The following is a 19,606-nucleotide window of genomic DNA, read 5'->3' as shown; positions in this document are numbered from 1 at the left end:
TAGGCTCATCGTCATCTAAATCAACTTCATAATCTTGGTTCTCAACCATTAGATTCAGTCTCTCAGGTGCACGACGAATCCTTCTAGGCCTATTAAGTTGGTTTTCTTATGGTTCAGGCTGTTCATTCTGTATGTGAGAAGGTTCAGGAATATCACTATGATCTTCTTGAGGTAGAGGTGATGCAACTATTGTATCATCTTGTCTTTGATGCATCTCATTGTTTTGAGGTGGTCCTTCGAGAGTTTCTCTAAGGTCCTCTCTAAGAGTAATTTCCCCTCCCAATAGATCATCAAAAACTCCCACTGAGTTATTGTCCAATCCAGTGGATAATATCTCATCCTCATTGTTAACTTGTGGTTCTTGAATTTCTTCAAGATCTACTGTATTTTGACCTTGTTCCTTGTACACATAATTGTCTTCAAGGAACGTCACATTCCTTGATGTTATCACCTTGTGATTTTCAGGACAGTAGAAATCGTATCCTCTAGTTTGTTTAGGATATCCCACAAAATAACATTTCTCACTTTTAGTTTCTAATTTATCAGTCATCATTTTATTAACAAAAGCTGGACAACCCCAGGTCCGGATATGGTTAAGACTTGCTTTCTTGCCACACCATAACTCATATGGTGTTTTCTCGACTGATTTAGAAGGAACCATATTTAGAATGTAAATAGCCGTTAGTAAAGCATGCCCCCAGAGAAATAAAGGAAGACTAGCTAAACTCATCATGGATCGAACCATATCTAATAATGTTCGGTTTCTCCTTTCAAATACTCCATTCATTTGTGGTGTACCAGGAGGTGTCCAGTCTGACTGAATTCCATGCGATTTCAAGTAATCAAGAAATTCTCGGCTCAAGTATTCCCCTCCTCGATCTGATCGAAGAGTTTTGATACTTTTCCCAAGTTGTTTCTCAACTTCACACTTAAACTCTTTAAATTTCTCAAAGGCCTCAGACTTGTGTTTCATAAGATACACATATTCATACCTTGTCAAATCATCAGTGAAAGTAATGAAGTACGAATAACTACCTTTTGCTTGAGTTGGAAACGGTCCGTCCGCACACATCTGTGTGGATCAACTCTAGCACATCATTAGCACGCACCTCTTTCCTAGAAAGTGGCTTATTAGTCATCTTTCCTTTGAGACAGAATTCACCAGCATCATATGATTCAAAATCAAATGAATTTAGATAGTCTAACTTTCTCAATCTCGCTATCCTTTTCTCATTGATATGACCAAGTCTACAATGCCAAAGATAAGTAGCATTATCCGTATTACATAGCTTAAGTCTTTTATTTTGCACATTGAGAATATCCTGTTTGCATTCAAGCACATATAATCCATTCTCTAAAGAGGCATTTCCATAAAACAATCCATTATTAGAAAACGAGCATCTGTTGTTTGCAAAATGGAAGGAAAAACCTTCGATGTCCAACATCGGAATGGAAATAATATTCTTTGAAATAACTGGAACAAAATAACAATTATGTAAATCTAGTCTATGTCCTGAAGGAAGGTCTAATCTATAAGTTCCCACGCGTTCGGCAGCAACTTTTGCTCCATTTCCAACACGTAGGTCTACTTCCCCATGTCTCACTTTCCTGCTGTCAATTAAACCTTGCACATTATTACAAATGTGTGAACCACAAGCGGTATCCAATACCCAGGATTGTGAGTTATTCATAGACATATTTGTCTCAATGACAAACATAGCCGAGCTCCCACTCATTGCACCTTGTGCCTTGAGTTTTGGGCAGTCTCTCTGCCACTCCGTGAAATTTGACCTAGTCAATTTGTTTGTTTTCATCATACACTCATAAGATAAGTTTGACATATTATCTAAACAGAAAATAATACGAAAAGCAAATTAGAAAAGCCTGCAAAGATCACATTCGCATCACTAATCAAACAAGAGTTTATTGTATTGATTAGCTCACACTAATTTTGACATATATTATGCCCCCAAACATAAAATATGAATTTATATCAAATATAAATTTTAGTGGTCCAAGATCGAAGTCTATGTTATTGCAGCCCCTGCTTTGGCTGATCACTACAATAATATCACAAGGTAGGCCTCCAAGCCAATTGCAATAACTATTTTGCAATTCTTGGTTTATTAATCCAATTAATATGCATCCATAAACTATTTAGGTCGCTTTGGCGTCACTAAACAATTTAAGCAAGTCAACCTCATCACACGATGCCAACCATGCATCTATGAATGAGCCTAGGCCTTGTAGATTTAGAGTAAACACTTTGGCGTAAAACTCGTGGTCGAAAAGGCTAGGAACATCAAACATTTATGATGGACGATGCGTTTGTTTCAAAACAAGACTTATATTTTATGGGGAAAAGTGTGATACTAGTTCTGTGAATATAATATCCAATATTAAATTTCAAACAATTACTGGGCGCCGCCTACCCAGACATAGTATAACACAGACTACACATACTGGGCGCCGCCTACCCAGACAATAAAACGGTCTCCAACTACTATAGTTAAAATAAATAAGCATAAATCAAATAGCATGCTTATCACATCGGATATCAAATAATGCTCAATGAATAAAATCAAATTTTATTCTCTAATTACATGTGGATTTAAAATTATATTAATTCGAAATTAATGTAACAAAATGTATTAATCCAATTAATAAAATTATCATATAATCTATATCAATTCCAAATTAATATAAACATATACTTAATATTAATTCTAAACTAATATTAAAGGCAAATTTAGGGTACTTAATATTAGTTCTAAACTAAACCGATACCCTAAGCATGCACTATTAATAAATAATAATTTCTTGGCATGGATTTGTCGGCGGAAGCATGATTCTCTTTTCATATTATTCGAAAAAAATGAGGTCAAAATCCAAAACAGATTGCAATTTGCCGTAATTTTTACAAAATTTTGTTAAAAGAATCGAAATCTAATTACAACTTCTAAGCAATTATGAAACCAAATTCTTGGAAATTTTGAAATCAAATTTCGAAGCAGATCAATATATACTTCTTCAGTTCTTCTGGTCCCATGTTTGTTTTAATTTCTTGCGGTTTTGTGCTGCGATTTATCTTAAACTCTCCCAATCTGGTATTGCGGCGAGGATGAAAGATTTTTCGAAAATTTTATTTTGATTCAAGATTCGAAATTTTGAATCTAATGCAGTTTCTTAAAACCGTTTCTAGAAATTTACCCCAACTACAATAACATGATTAATCCACATATAATTAGCAAATAGAACAAAATAATTATGAATCGAGCCCCGAGTTCTGATACCACTGTTAGAAATTCTTGTATTCATCTAATGAGCGCAACGGAAATTGCATACAAGAACAAGAGATCTAGATTCATAATTATATTGTACGTTGAGCACGTAATACACAACGGAACTAAATCTTACTTGTTGTTGTGTTTTCTTCTACGATTGAATCCTGCAAGTTGAATCCACTACTATCGAGGTCCACGTGCAATCCAATCCGATGCGGGAACTATCCCGGTACAATTGCTCCGTAGAGGAAAGCTAGGAATTCTCTCTACAAAGCTTTACGTATTTTCTCTCTAATGTTACGCAATTTCTCCTCTCCCACAATGGAGAATAAATAACCATTATATATAGACAAAGAAACATTAGGGTTTCATGATTGTTGGGCTTATGGACTAATTATAATTGTAGCCCAACTATAATTATTTAATCCATATTAATCTAATGTAGCCCATATCCTTTCAATGCTATGTCTTGCCTTGTATTCGTGAGATATATGAGCTTGCCTACAAGACGTTGATACTCTCCTCTGTTGGCTACCGTTGCTCCATCTTCAAATTTCATACCATGATTCACCGTGAATGGTATGTCTGCTGGTTTGCATTTTTGTAACACCCACCCTTTTCTGTGCTTGGAAAAATTCTATGTCACCTTTGACTTGCGTGAAATATGTGAGTAATTATTTTCTTACTTCGTGATCAAGGAATAAATACATGATGGTTGACCAATGTGAAATTTCATGCTAAACACTTGCTTCGTGATCAAGTGATATATGTGACCAGATGGTAATTACACTTGCTTCGTGATCAAGTAGTAATTTCTTGATAAACACTTGCTTCATGATCAAGTGATAATTGTGATCAAATGATAATTGTGATTTTTACTTCAATAATTAATGCTTGGCACAACACCGAATGATTAATTATTTGTTTGTTGCGAAGGGAAATGACGAGTTTAAAATTCAAGGAAATAGGAACATGTTATTTCCCAAGTCCCTTGGACTTTCAAAAGAAATAAATAATGTGAATGTGGTTATTATTTTAGGTTCACTAAAATAATTAAAGTCTTTTGTTCAATTAATTAAATGCACCAATTGGGCTTGTACCAATAAATAAATAAATGCTTGTTTTACCTTTTTTCTCAAATTCTTTTCCGTCCCTGAAATTTTCTTTTTCTATTTCTGTTCATCTCATAAAAGTTGCCACGTTTCATTTTTTATCATTTTTTATTTTAGACCTCATATTTCACTAACTCATTCTTACTCACAATTTATTATAAAATTAATATATAAAAATACAAAGTTCACTAACTTTTTCAACTTATTTTCCATTACATTTTTTAAAATTCATATCTGGTCAAAGTATGACAAAATTTAGGGTTCGGATGGAATATTTCTTTCTTGAGCCCAAAGTCAAATAAATCCATGGAAAAGTCTTCCTTCTTCTTCCTTCCTCCACATCACACGCCTACTACTCCCTCCCCACTCCAAGATCTTTTCAAATTCCCATCTTTATTCCCTACAATCATACACCAAAATTCGAGCTCCCATATTATCTACACCCCTGTTGTTTGAAGAAAAATCGAGAGAGAAGAAAGAGATTTCAAGTTCTTATCAAGTCGAGAGGTATACCTTCATCCACCAATTTCACATATTTTCTTTCATCTTTTGCATTTATATAATCAAGATAATAAAGAGCCAAACTTAAAAATCAAAAATTAAACGGGGGATGATAGCAGCAGTAGTGGCGGCGGCTGAAGCAGCGACAGCTGTTGTCCACGGAGATCAGGCAACAGCGGCACCGGATGGCGGTGACCGGAGACAACTGGCGAAAAAGAGAGATTAGCCGTGAGTAGAGATGTGATACGCTCGGATTTCGCTCTGTTTTAAGGCCAATATTTGATCCGTTTTTTAGTGTCAAAGTTGCATTATATGTCCATTATTTGCATATTTGATCCATTTTGGTATTTTGACGTGTTTTGTGATAAATGTGCAAAATTGAGCTGAAAAAGTTATAAAAAGGTCAATATTCGGAAGTTGGAACTAAAGGGCAACCCATCGGTAGCTGAAAAGCATTCCAAAGAGCTTGAAAGCTGTCCACCGGCCCGCTGGGCCTGTTCGCGCGCGGCAGTCCCAAACACATTTTTCTGGTGATTCTGACTTCTGATCAGGTGGTCTTTCTACACCATTCTCTTCTTCTTCGAAAGATCTTCGCGATGGTACGTTGATCATCTCAATCGGAGTTTCGTGGAGAAAGTTGTCGCCATTTTACCAAAGTCGTGCAATGTTGTCAAGAGCTGAATTTATGCGGAAATTCAAGAAAGGAAAGAAACTATTACCTTATGAAGCCAAATCTGTCCTTTAACCTATGAGGCACGAAATTTCCATCTTTTCTATTACTTGGACGACGTCTTTTACCAAATTCAAACATTTTTCAAGCCTATATATACCCCATAACCTAATTCTTCATCTATTGTTCCATCCATCATTCATGGAGATTGGAGCAAGGCAAGAGAAGACTAATGATTGCACAACAATTCATCTTGGGTTTTGTTTGTTTTTCTTTATGTTTTGTATTTTAATTTGTACTTTTTGCTATTTGTCTATGATTAGCTAAACTATAAGAATTTTTGGGATGCGTTAGTAACTTTTATTAGTTTATATAATTCCACTTTTTTGTATCCGTTTTGTTCATTACTCCGCTTCTATTCTAAGTGTTGGATAATTGCTTCATGTTTGAGTGACACATTCTATGATGATCTATTGACTTGCAACATTATCGTGAAAAGGAGGTTTGCGAGTTAGAAGAGCTTAGTTGATGTTACAATTAGCTTCCCTCAAAACGTCACTGTTAATTGAGAGCGAGAACACTAGGAGTCTTATGTGCTTTTAGGAGTTACAAATCTAGGATCGACACTCCTAGTGAATGTGATCTACTTTGTGCAGCATGAACAATATTTATGTAGCTCATTCTAGTGAACCATAAAGTATGAACTGTGCTAGGCTATCATAACTGTGTTTTTTGTAAACCATATTAGTGAAAGCTCTATCCTTTGAATTCCACTCTTTGCCTGATTTACTTTGGTTATTTGCATGCTTTGCTTTATTTATTTCTGCCTAGTTAATTAATCCGACCCAAACACTCTTGTTTCTCTAGATAGTATACGACGCTTAGTACATGATAGTTAGTTGTAATTATATTCCTTGAGTTCGATATCCCGGTACTGACCTTTAGTTATACTATTTCTTTCTTGTATACTTGAAAGTAGTTGTAGTGCTCAAAAATAGTGCATCATGATGCCCAAAGTTTACAGTCCGGACGATTTATCGATAAACCGTAACTGGTTTGATTGGATAATTAGACTGTAACCGGTTTGATTGTTGTAATACCTATTGTGCTGGTTGGATAGTTAATTAATTGATTGGGTTTATTTATTTGTTTCCCTGAACTATTAATTAATTATTTTATGAGATAATCTTCTTGTGAATAATTAGCGTGCATTCGGTATCATGAAATTGAAGGCTTGAAATTGGAATTGGAGCCTCCAATTCCATATCCATTGTTCGGAATCACAAAAATATTTGGATTTGGAAATGAATTGCAATTCCAAATCTTCCGATTCCACAGTTTGAGTTTCATATCAAAAGCAGAAAATTGTAACTCCAAAATCCAAATAGTCATAAAATTTCACTATATATCCACAACAAACACTTCACACACTTCACACACTACACACATTTCATATACTACACACACTACACACATTTCTCACATTTCATACACTTCACACACTATACACATTTCACACACTACACACATTTCACACTACTACAGTTAACACACTTCACACACTGTACACATTTCACTCACTACACATATTTAACACATTTCACACACTACACATATTTAACACGTTTCACACACTACACACACTACATGCATTTCGCATACTACACATATTTAACACATTTCACACACTACATAAATTTCACGCACACTACACATTTCACACGCTACACACAAGTCACACACTACAAACGCTACTCACATTTCACACATTTCAAGCATCCTATTTTTAAAAAATATTCCAGCTTTTAGATTATTTTTTCACTCTAAACCGAACCGAATAAAAAAACTGATTTTTTTTAAAATTTAAACTGAATCAACCCAAAAAACTGTAAAACTTAACTATTTTTGAAATTTTAGTTTGTGTGAAGTGTGTGTGTAGTGTGTGTATTTCGTGTAAAATTTGTAAGTGTGTGTAATGTGTGTACAATGTGTATATTTTGTGTATAGTGTATGTAGTGTATTTATTTTGTGTGTAATGTGTGTATAGTGTGTGTAGTATGTGAAGTTTGTGAAATGTGTGTAGTGTGTAGGGTGTGAAGTGTGTGAAATATGTGAAACATGTGTAGTGTGTGTATAGTGTGTGAAATGTGTGTAGTGCGTGAAGTATGTGTAGTGTGTGTAGTGTGGTAGTGTGTGCATATTTACCAAACATGTCAATTCCATTTCATATCAATTCTTCATTTTACCAAACATAGGATTTGGTAAATTCAATTACATAGAATTCCAATTCCAATTCCGTGTACGGAATGGACCCTTAATTGTAGTTTTTATGGTAATGAAATTGTCGGACTTTGTATGCATCAAGGGGCAAAGGGTGTGAGTTAATAAAAGCGAAAGCGTCCGACCGGCGTCACCGCGATGCCACAGGCGGCCACTGAAAATCAAAATAACCTTGACGCATGCATTTATTTGCTAAGTGTTATTTTTGTGCTAATTGTGAATTATGTGAAAAGGTTTTTCTCAAGCGATTTTATGTCGAAGTACAAGATCTGTGTTAAGGAATCACCTAAGCGTTTGAGGTGGGCTTTCGAACTACCTTACGGTGGGTCTTTTCTAAGCATTGTGTATGGGAAAAATGATAAACTATTTTACGCTTCGTGAAAAATGAAATGTTTGTCTTGCTATGATTTTGTTTTATGATTTGTCTATCTGAGGCTAGATGGTCGGGGCTAATTGCCTTTATGGAATTATGGGCTCATTATGTGTGAGAAAATGCAGAAGTATGGGCCGCAAACCCTGCTTAGCTAGTTTACACCATGAAATGTGAGCTAATACGTGTTGACCAGTTCAGTGAACGTCGTGGAATGTGGTCACATTCCCGGTTCACAACAATTTGGTACTCCATCCATTCCATAATAGATGTTAGACTTTCCTTTTTAGCTTGTCCTACAAAAGATGTCACATTTCCTTTTTTTGAAAAAAGCTCTCTCACATTAATATAAATATACTATTTTCTATCTCCACCTAATACACAAAACTACATCGCATAAAATCTCGTGCCAATCCCCAAGTATGTCAATTTTTTAAAAAATGGAAAGATATTTAGTGTCTTGGGAATTTATAAAGAAAAACCCCAACTTCACTAACTGCTCAGCTCTGCATGTGTTTTTCTTATGCGCAGGTTTAGCTAATGATGGACCTGTGGTGGGTGTTGAGGTCGAGTTTTGAAGCCTTTGGTTGATGTAGAATGCATTGGATCTTCACACATTGAGTTTGAATCGACACAATATTGTGATTCGTGTTATATCCTTTATTGATTCAAGTCTCGTTGTGAAGATTGACTTCTGTGAAACCATACTCCGATATATGACGAGTCTCCTTTGGTTTTGATGTATTGCTTCCCCATAGTTCTCATCCCCCCCCCATTTCTTTTCTCTCCGCTTCTTATCTTTCTTCCTCAGTCGCGATCACTTAAGTTTTCTATCCTTAGGAAATGAGGGTAGTGACAAATCTAGCAGCCTAGTTTCGGCAAGGAGGTCTAATATATACTTCTTCTGTCGTAGAAATATTCCTTCTATGGATGCAAGCATTTCAATTCCTAATATTTGAGAGCTCCGAGATCTTTCATCTCGAATTCTTGGGACAAATTTCTTTTTGTCTTCAACCTCCTCCCCATCATCTCCTATCTACACAGATGATCAAACAGGCTAGCTTGTCACCCCTTCTCTTTAGAAATAGAGAGTGTTCTAAAAATCTCTCATATTTGAATGTACCCATTCTTTTTATGACTTTGAATGTACCTATATTTGATCATTGCTTGTGAAAATCTCCCAAACTACACTCTTAGGGACTGTTTTAGTCCGTAGAGGGGCTTCCATGTACACCTCCTCATTTTTCTTTAGTTCTCCATGTAGGAAGGAGTTCAATACGTCAAATTGGTGTAGTTTTCAATCCTTGCAAGAGGCTATTGAAAGCAAATTTTGACCTTATTTATTTTTACTACAGGAGAGAAAGTTTCCTCATAGTCGATCCCGTAGGTTTGAGTGTACCATTTTTCCACCAATTATGCTTTGTATCTCTCAATTGACCTGTCTACTCGGCGTTTGATAGTGAAAATCCATAGGCACCCTACAGGTTTTTTTCCATCTAGCAAGCTGCATTTCACTCGAGTGTTGTTTCTGACAAGTGCATCCATTTCTTTTTTCATCGCCTCCCGCTAGTGTTTATGTTTCATTGTCTCTTCTCATGCAAGGCTACTTCAAAAGCTCGAGCCATCTCAGTCAGAGTTCCCACTATAGATTTGTCATAGAGTACCTTGCTTTTTGCCTCTTCCAATTAGCTGAGTATCTCTTGGGTGGAACACCCCTTGTACAACTCCTACAACTCATAGTAGATTCCTCAGTTATTCTGTAGCCCTGTCTCATATGGTCTCATATGGTCAGAACTGAATTGAGGGGTGTTAGTGTTCTCAGAGTTGCCAACCTCAGGAACCATAGACCGGTCTGACGGTGAGGCTATATCGCTGGATTCGCAAGCCTGATCATGGGACTCTGTAGTGATGCACTTTTTATTAGCATTAAAAATATATGCAAGTATACATGGTAAACCTAGTATAGCTAAAGGTTAGTACCGGATATCGAACACAGGAAAAACGATCACGGACTGTCTATCTTCTTCTAAGATTTTTCTACTATTTGGAGAAGTAGAGATTTTTGGTTTTTTAAAAGTAAATTAGAAAGAAAATAAACAATTGCAAGTAAATTAATAGAGATAAAACAAATGAAATAAGAGAATTTCAGGGATATGCTTTCACAGTTATGGTTTATACAAGTTCCAACCACAATGCCCTATCACAATTCATACATCACTAGAACGAGTCACATAAATATTTTCAGCCCACAGTGGATTATAGACACTATGGGCGTCAATTCTAGATTTGTAATTCCTAAAAGCTCCTAAGACTCCTAATGTTCTCGCTCTCTATCGACTGGGGAGGATATAAGAAGCTGGGAAGAAAGGGTAATTAAAGCAAAACCATACATGGACATAAATAGATAATATAATACTCAATCTATTTCCTAAAATAGAAACTCTTGCCTTTTTGGTCCGCTTTCGAAAAATTGAAACTTTCTAATTTGAGAAATGAATCCGACAATCCACTAACAATAATTTGACTATTTTTTTCTTAAAACCCGTGCTGGGTCAAAACTCCTCTTGTATTGGTGGACGGAGGGAAAAACTCTTAATCTCCAAGCCCAAAAAAATTGTCTCCCTTATAGTGGAACAAAATGAGTACTCCCTTCATTCTATAGTAGTAGAGGCTTAGAATCATTTTGTCATTTTAGTATATTTCATAGTAGTGCAGTTATTTTCCTTTTTAGTCAAAGTCAACGCATTTCTTCTCACTTACTTTACTCTCTCTTACTTTATTCTCTCTTCATCTCTCTATCTTTTTCATTTCATACTTTATTCTTTTTTTACTTTAGTCACTTAACATATTTTTCTTAAATTGCGTATCGATACTATGGAACGGAAGGAGTATTATATATAGTGAGTCGTGTGTATATCATTATGGTGTTTGTGGCTTTTGGTATTTCACTTAATTGCTCCTTGGTGGTTCAGAGCTCGAGTGTTTTTCCTTGCCGTGTGCTTTAATACCATATCAAATGGTAATCAAGAGATGTCACAAGGGTAAATTTTTATACCGTTCATTCATCCATCTGTGATATATAAACTATAATATAAAGTGTATTACAAGCTTTACAATCATAAGATCTTTTTTACAAATGTGGAGTTATGTTCATTTTTCTCATCCTTCCCTTAAAGGCAAAGAATCAATTCTTTCCTAATGTTTGAGGAATTTACCCAAAAATGTCTCATTGTTTAGATAATTACTATGTAATATTCATCGTTTTACTTTTGTTCCATAAATTTCCAAATCATCTCGTATTTCATCGTAACAGAGAAGTATGAGAAAATTGTGAAAATTACAATTTTTATTATTTATAATTTAGTTTTTGAAAAAGTTTGGAACAAACTATATTGGATCATCTTTAGTGATTTATTTAGTTATTTACTTTTAATTTACAATAATTTGATTGAAATGAATTATTTGAATAAGATTTCATTTATCCAAAATAGTAAATGTGAAATGAGACATTGAATATCCAAAAAGATAACATGAAATATTTGAAACCACCTCCGGTCCCATTAGTTGTCCCGTTTTCGGTCACAGTTAATTGTCTCATATCATTTTTACTATTTTTGATAAATGAACTTCATATTTCATTAATTTATGACATTCCAAATTATTATAAATTTAATAATATAAAAATAAAATTCATATTTAACTTTTTTTCTATTATTATAATAAACTTAAATAATTTTTGAAACATGCGTTAAATATGAGATCATAAATGAGGACCGGATACTGTAACAAAGTACTATTGAGTATTGGAGTATTTTACAAACTAGAAAGAGATGCACACGTGAATAAACATGGCACTGAAAACAACAATAATAATAACAAAAACCGTAAATACCAAACAGAAATAGATCAGCTTTAACTCTACAAGCCAACCCACAACTATTTACATGGATTGATTCCACCCACTCCATATTTTAAGCTACAACAAGTATACTGTAAAACACAACTAATTATACCCTTTCTTTAATCAATTCATGTGTTACAAACTCTATTGCACCTAACGAGACAACTACATTACACATACAAATCATGTATATACTCATTATTCCACATATATACACGATTGGTACAAGTAAAGTAACATAGCAATAAGAGACGTACCAAAATATGAAGAAAAAAAAAAGTTTATAATTGCACATTAAAAATAGTACTATCATTCAAGCGCTTTGTATATCACCACAAAGCAAGGCAAAATCGCCCTCGAGCTAAACACGTTCAACTCCTCCATATTCGAGTAGACTCCGGCGCCCCCGGAGACGGAGTCGTACGACCCGGTCCCATCGCCATCGCCATCGCCGTCGTCCTCGCCGGGGTCGCGCTTGACCCGGCCGGCGATGACGCGGCAGACGAGCATGGCGCGGCGCCCGGCGCTGGCGAGGGAGTCGTGGGCGCGTCCGCTGCTGGCGGTGGTGCGGATGCCGGCGGCGGACTTGGCGCCGTGGAAGCCGTGGCGGATGACGGTGCAGACGCCGCAGGCCGGGATGGCGGCGCAGAGGGAGGAAGAGCCGCGGGCGCCGAGGGAGCAGGTGAGGGTGGAGGAGAAGAAGCGGAGGAGCTCGTTGCCGTCGGCGGCGCAGCGGGCGCTGCGCTTGGTGGCGGCGGCGGCGGCGCGTGACTTGACGGCGTCGCGGTAGTCCTCGAAGCGCTGGATGGTGCGCTGCGTGTTTTGGACTTTGAGGATGCGGTCGATCTTGCAAATCGGGTTGTCTTTCTTCAGCCAGCTTGATTTGAAGATTATTTCTACTATGTTTCGGCTCGAGTCCTCTGCCCCTAGCTCACATACTGTTTAACAACACAATTTTAAACACTCATAAATTACAGAAAAAATAAAATAGAAAAATACAGACAGAATATATTAGAAAAGTAAACTACAAAAATATACTATAAATCAGTTTAGATAGTGTATTATTCCTAAAACTAATACGAGTCGGTTCTAATGAGAGGATGATAGTAAAAATAAAGAGAAATTGATTAGAAAAATCATGAACTTTCATAAGATCTGGTATTTTTCACAATTTTTAAAAGAGGTTTTAAAAAATCACTAATTTTTCAAATTGTGCGGATTTCCCACTAAAGATAAATTCTAGCATAAATTTTTTATTGAATGCTAAAAAACATACACGTAATCTGTTTTGTGGGAAAGATAAAACTGATGATGATAATAAGGATACTCTATCGCACATAGGGAAATTAATGTTATAAACTCTAGTATGTAAATTTGGCACTGAAATACTTTTTAAGATCATTTTTAAAAATTATACTCCCTCCGTCCCAATAAATATGGAACATTTATTTTCGGCACGAGATTTTATGCAATGTTATTTTGTAAGTTAAAGAAAAAAAGAGTAAAGTAAAAGAGATGGAAAAGTAGAGACGAAATTATTTCTACTTTAGGAAACATTTCATTTCTAATAGACTTACCTAAAAAGAAAAATGTTTCATTTTTAATATAACAAATGTGGAGTAATAAATATCATATTTTTATAAAATTTCATGGTTTTTCTTACCAATTTCCATAAAATAAATAAGATAGCAAATATGAACTGTCGGTGAGGTAGTACATAGAAATAATGCGAGACGAATTATAGAGCGCCACGTAACAAGAAATGTTACTTTCATTTATAGGGTTGAAAGCTGTGATATTAATTTCAGATGGTCCATAACATGATGAAGTGGTGCAGTACTATAAAAAGGCATGGAATTTATAATATTAAGCACGCAATTAAATCTGTTTCACATCTTTTAAGATTTTTGCTTGCACTAACAAGTCCATAATCCTTAATTTCCTCTATTGAAAAGTAAAAAAGTTTCTAGGAATACAAATAAAACCAAAAATACCGAATCCATGTTTTCTGTTTGTAAACAATCACACCCACATTCTATTTTTATGTAAGTACTTATTGAAGATGTCAAATATCAGAGACTTTCCAACGAAACCAATAATAAATGAATAAATAAAATAAATAGGATAAGGGAGTAGGTAGGCCATATGCAATGATAGATCAACTGCCCCAATAGTCAATCTATCTGTTCCACCGTATATACTAAAGTGGTGATTTAATTAATGGTCCTAGAATGAGTAATAAAGTTACAATGATGGTGATTCATGATTATTGTCGTCCCAAATCATGAAACTTTCACATATTACCAAATTGAGCAAATTTAAGTGACAAATCAAATTAATCTAACATGGGAGTACTTTTTATTCACAAAATTAAGAGCAAATTTACCTGCATGTCTCACTGCTTGATGATGCTCCAAACTCTCTAGTTTGGGGAAAACCTCTCCACACTCTGAGCAAGCACATATAGTTGTTCTTGGCAAAGGATACCTTCAACACAAGGATAAATTTCATTAAAGACAGCACTGAATTGGAACTTCTGTAAAATCGACTAAACTGACCTAAAAGTTACCTGGTCCACTCAAATTTATTATACTTTTAATAAAGTTATAAACGAACAATATCACGTACTGATATAAAGAGAGTACTAAAACTATTATCCAAGTCCATATTTCTACCAAGTGGGAACTTGTATGGCTGAAACTTTTACTGACCTAATACAACAAAAGTTACCCGGTCCCCTCAAATTTAACATGCATTTAACAAAGTTGCAAACAAACAGCATCACGTATCGATGTTAAGTTGGAAGTTTTACCAAATCGGCCGAAATTTTAACTGACATAACATTACGAAAGTAGTTACCTGGCGGGGTCGAGAATGGCGTGGCACTCGTAGCACCCGGAGAGCTTCCTGAGCTGGATGCCGCGGGGGGCGGATCTGGCTGAGGCGGCCGAGCGGGAGGAGGAGCCGTGGGCGCTCTTCTTGGAGAGGAGCTGGGTTTCCTGGGCGGTGGAGCTGCCGTCCGGCGAGTTATCGGCGCGGTGCACGACTCTGGTGTTGGCGTCTCGGAATGTGCAAATGGAAGAGCAGGATGAGTAGATATTGTGGTGCTTGGAAGGGTCGTGGATTTTGGAGTCTGCGATTTGCTTGCAGGTCAACAAGTTCTTGAACTGATCCCACGAAGACGGAGGCTTTGCCGCCGCCGCCGCCTGCTTCCTTTTCTTGCGCTTGGACTTGGGGGGGTGTTTAATCGCCTCCTCGGATTTGTCTGGCAGAAAAGTTAGCAGCGCCATGAAAAGGGGAGCTTTGAATCTCAGGAGGAGTGCTGGTGAAGGAGGAGAATCTCACTTTTTCTCTCTCTTGCTTCTGCAGCTTGGGAGAAGAAGATTCTTTAATGGGGTGAGGGATCCAAGATATGTAAAGAAGATGGGGAGAGGGGTGTTTTCGGTATTTTATGCATGTCAATGTTAGCTTGTCAGGATAATAATTAATTCAATCTCATTAGTTAATTGTAGCCATATTAATTAAGTCAGATTTTATGCAAACCCTGCTTTCTTATGATCTCTATTAATTGATATGCAAATAATCACATTTATTGTTGGAAAATGAAACAAAAATAAGTCTGAAATGTTTATTTTGGGCATGAAGATAAAAAAAATTTGTGTTTGAATAGAATAAAATAAAATATGAGAAAAAATAGAAGAGATAAGAGAGAATAAAGTAGAAATTTTTGGATAGAGGGAATCTCATAAAGAGAAATGAACAAACTAAGTTATGACATTCTAAAAAAATACAACTCACTAAGTTAGGGATAGAGTGAGCTAATATCAGTGCAAAGAGAGTACTGAAATTATTATATAAGTTTAATGAACCACTCTTCCTATCACTAATTTGTTTTAGGAATCCTATGAATTAAATCTCTATCATGGTATTTGATCGGGTCATCGATCGTGGACTACATTTAACTGACCTAGCAGTATATCTAGATTGAAACTAAAATAACCGACCCAATACTTTATTTGGAATTTAAATTTGATAGAAGTATGTAGCAACCCGATAAAATAAAGTCCAATATAACCCCTCAACTTAGGCATGTTCGATAAAGGGTTGGTCCATTCCGATAAAAAATTCCAGCACCTCTAGGGTTCAACTTAAAGAGTTGGGGTAGCGTGTTGAAAATTGATACAAAAGTAATTACTTCTTCCGTCCCAGAAAGTTTGTCACATTTTTCTATTTCCATCAATCCTACAGATTTTGTCACGTTTCACTTTATACCATTTTTGGTAGTGGACCACATATTCCACTAACGCATTCGCACTCTCATTTTATTGTAACACTAATATATAAAAGTATGACTCACATTCCACTGACTTTTTCAACTCACTCTCCATTATATTTCTTAAAACTCGTGTCTGGTCAAAGTGTGACAAAATTTATAAGACTAAAAGAGTATAATATTATATATGGGGTAGTGATAAAATGCAAGCTCTATATATTATACAAACTCCAAACTTTTCAACATAGTATCAACACAACGTCAACACAATGTCAACACATTGTTAAATTTCAAGATTTTGATGTAAACACAATGTCAATACAATATCAACACAATGTAACAAGGTGTCAATCGTTGACACTGTATTAATATTTTCTGTTGATGTTATTTTTTCATCTGTTAACATTTTCTAACGATCCAGATCATAGTTTAGAATTTGTACGATATTTAGAGTTTGCATTTGATTATATCAATATAGGAATGTATTCAGGTCAGAACGCTAAGTATTATCAGAATGTCAAACCATGTACATTTTATGCACATATAATGTACCACCCCCATATGTACATTATATGTGGGTGATACATTATTACATATGGGGGTGGTACATTATATGTGAATAAAATATACATGGTTTGACGTTCTGACAATACTTAACGTTCTGATCGTAATACACCCAATCAATATATATATACATCTCTATATATATATTGGTGTAAATAGAAAACTTAAACCATTATATAATCTAAAAGAACTATTCTTCTTTTATTACTAATTGATTTTAAGATGGAATCTTATATCTCTCTATTATTTACGAGTTTTATGTAGCAGAACTATAGATTTCTATTGTTTATGAGATTTATGTAGCAGAACTATTATAGCGTAGAATTTCGATCCGGGGCTTGGTTAAACTCTAGTCAACGTTTATTCGTACCTATATATAAAATTTTAATTATAGCTTAATCAGGATACCTAATCAAATAAATTGTGGACGAGTGCAGTCGGTGAAAATCCGACCAAAATATTTTGTTTTAAGTGTACTTTAATTATGCACCAAGTGATTTAGTCTAAGACAAATAGTTGAAGAAGAATTCATTTAACTCAAAATTCTCAAGATGAAATCTGACCGCTAATTGTTATTGATGTGGGGCTCTGGTCATTTTCTATTTATGGGAGGTCTCAATTCATGCATTTCATATGGAGTAATTACTTATCTCTCTCTATATAAACATCAATCAACTGATTAATAATTGAAGGGGGAAAATGTTCCAAATAATTGAAGACGAAATAGTCTCATTTCAATTCCCCCTTGTGACTGAACTTCTTTGTTTGCACTTTTTGATTGTATTGATCATTTAGAACATGATCGGTTACGATATAAATGTTGGTAGGAATATAAAATCGAATAACTAATATATTAGTTTTATGCAAACAATAGATATTTAGTTCTAGTGTTTTTTAAATATTATGTTTCAACATTAAATTCGAATTGATTGATTTGTTTTACAAATTGTGAAAGGAAAAGAATTCTAGATAATTTTATCCCTCTATGTAAATTGTTGGCAAGCCACATTTGTTAATGTATGTTTGTAGACTACATTAAAGTTGCTCTTGTAGACTTATTTAAAGTTCTATCTATTCACAATTAAATTATAGATTCACACTGGAAAAGCAAGCTTTCGAGTAATTATAAAGTTATGTTGTGTAAGCTATATTTTATATGGAGGAAAAGAATGGTTGAACTTGCTAAGAACTTTTATTAATTTTTAAATTAATTGTTGTAAAGAAAAATAACGTGTACCTAAAGAATTGTCCGTCAATTCTACGATGTCCATCGGTATAAAAATGACGGTAAATTCGGGTGAAGCATACGCGCCAACGTTTGTCAGAGAGTCCTCGGAGAATTTACCAACGGGAAAATCCAATCCATCGGAAATCGATCAACGACGGACTACTATTTGTCGGTAAACTGCGCTTTTAAGTAGTGATCGTTTTGTTGCTTTTGTGTTATTCTCTTATGATTGTCCCATTTCACGTACCAGTGTACTCATCCCACTCCAACAGACAATCTTTCAATATCCTTATTCCTTTGCACTTTTGACTAATTATCACAATTAATCATGCCATAAAGGTACTCCTACAAACATTTCCTATTGCAAATCTCACGAGGTGAGTCGAGTAGCTCATATATAGTAAGTTTGTTATTCATAATGTTTTGGTAACATGACACGTCACAATAACGACAGATCCCTGATATTACACGGTCGAAAAATTAATACTTATACAATAAAATTACACAATTAAAAACATGATACCCCCTCCATCCTACTATACTAGAGGCGTTTCGTTTTGAGCACCAATTTTAATAAAATGATAATAAATAGTTAAAGTAAAGAAAGAGAGATAATAATATAGATAAACGTCTTCTACATCATTTCTAACTTTACTCTTTCTCTCTCCTTTAACTACTTGTTATCATTTTTCCAAAACGAGTGCTCAAAACGAAACGTCTCTATTACAGTGGGACGGAAGGAGTATAGTATAACTAAAAAAATTTCGCAATTTAAATCTTAATAATTAAATTGAGGTATAAGATTTTTAAATCAATTAAATAATGATAGTATTTCTTAATGGGCTATCCGAACCCAACTCGGCCCAACTGAAATTAATCATCGGTTTCTTATTTGGTGAATCCGAACCTTAACTTCATGCGTATTCGTGTCATGTCGAGCCCTATGTATATCAATTTCATTGAGATTTGAGGGTAATGATATATACTTGTATTTAGTAAATGTAGCCTTGCATGCACTATATACTTGTGTCTTTTTCCAACAGGAAAATTAGGAACGTATCTGGTGTCAACTTGTGCGTACTTAGGTCACGGCAGATAGTGAAGATTCAGAGAATAATTAGAAATCATGTATATATAAAAATTAAAACGATAGTGGAACGATATTAAAACAACGCATGTGAGAGTTAGGACGGCTAAGTTTGGCTATATATGCCAAGTGTAACATCGCATGTATATTGGAATAATCCTTTTGTTCCTTCTTTTTGTTCTTTTGAGGCAGAATGCATCTCAAAATTCTTGTAATTTCACATTTTATTTCGATGTATAGGCTATTGAACAAGAATTTAATTTTGTTAGATTCTTTTAAATCTATCTTATACGATAATTTGATCGGTTTTAATTAACAGATTTATCAAACCCGTTA

The 19,606-nt window shown here is 35.1% G+C and overlaps 1 protein-coding gene and 1 long non-coding RNA gene across 2 annotated transcripts; one reads left to right on the top strand and one right to left on the bottom strand.

The window, feature by feature from the left end:
• Window positions 1-4,544: 4,544 nt before the first annotated feature.
• Window positions 4,545-5,958, top strand: LOC121782189. The gene is made up of 2 exons (XR_006046266.1): window positions 4,545-4,903; window positions 5,017-5,958. It is a non-coding gene; the product is annotated as an uncharacterized LOC121782189 (long non-coding RNA).
• A 6,330-nt stretch (window positions 5,959-12,288) lies between these two features.
• On the bottom strand, window positions 12,289-15,559 carry LOC121782180. Its single transcript, XM_042179914.1, has 3 exons — window positions 14,978-15,559; window positions 14,505-14,605; window positions 12,289-13,056 (listed from the first exon to the last, which is right to left on the bottom strand). Exons 1-3 carry the CDS (start codon window positions 15,406-15,408, stop codon window positions 12,428-12,430), a joined length of 1,161 nt encoding a protein of 386 aa, XP_042035848.1. The 5' UTR covers window positions 15,409-15,559; the 3' UTR covers window positions 12,289-12,427.
• Between the last annotated feature and the right edge of the window lie 4,047 nt (window positions 15,560-19,606).

The sequence above is a fragment of the Salvia splendens genome, chromosome 20, assembly GCF_004379255.2.
Source record: "Salvia splendens isolate huo1 chromosome 20, SspV2, whole genome shotgun sequence".
NCBI lineage: Eukaryota > Viridiplantae > Streptophyta > Magnoliopsida > Lamiales > Lamiaceae > Salvia > Salvia splendens.
This window is presented reverse-complemented; position numbering and strand designations above follow the sequence as displayed.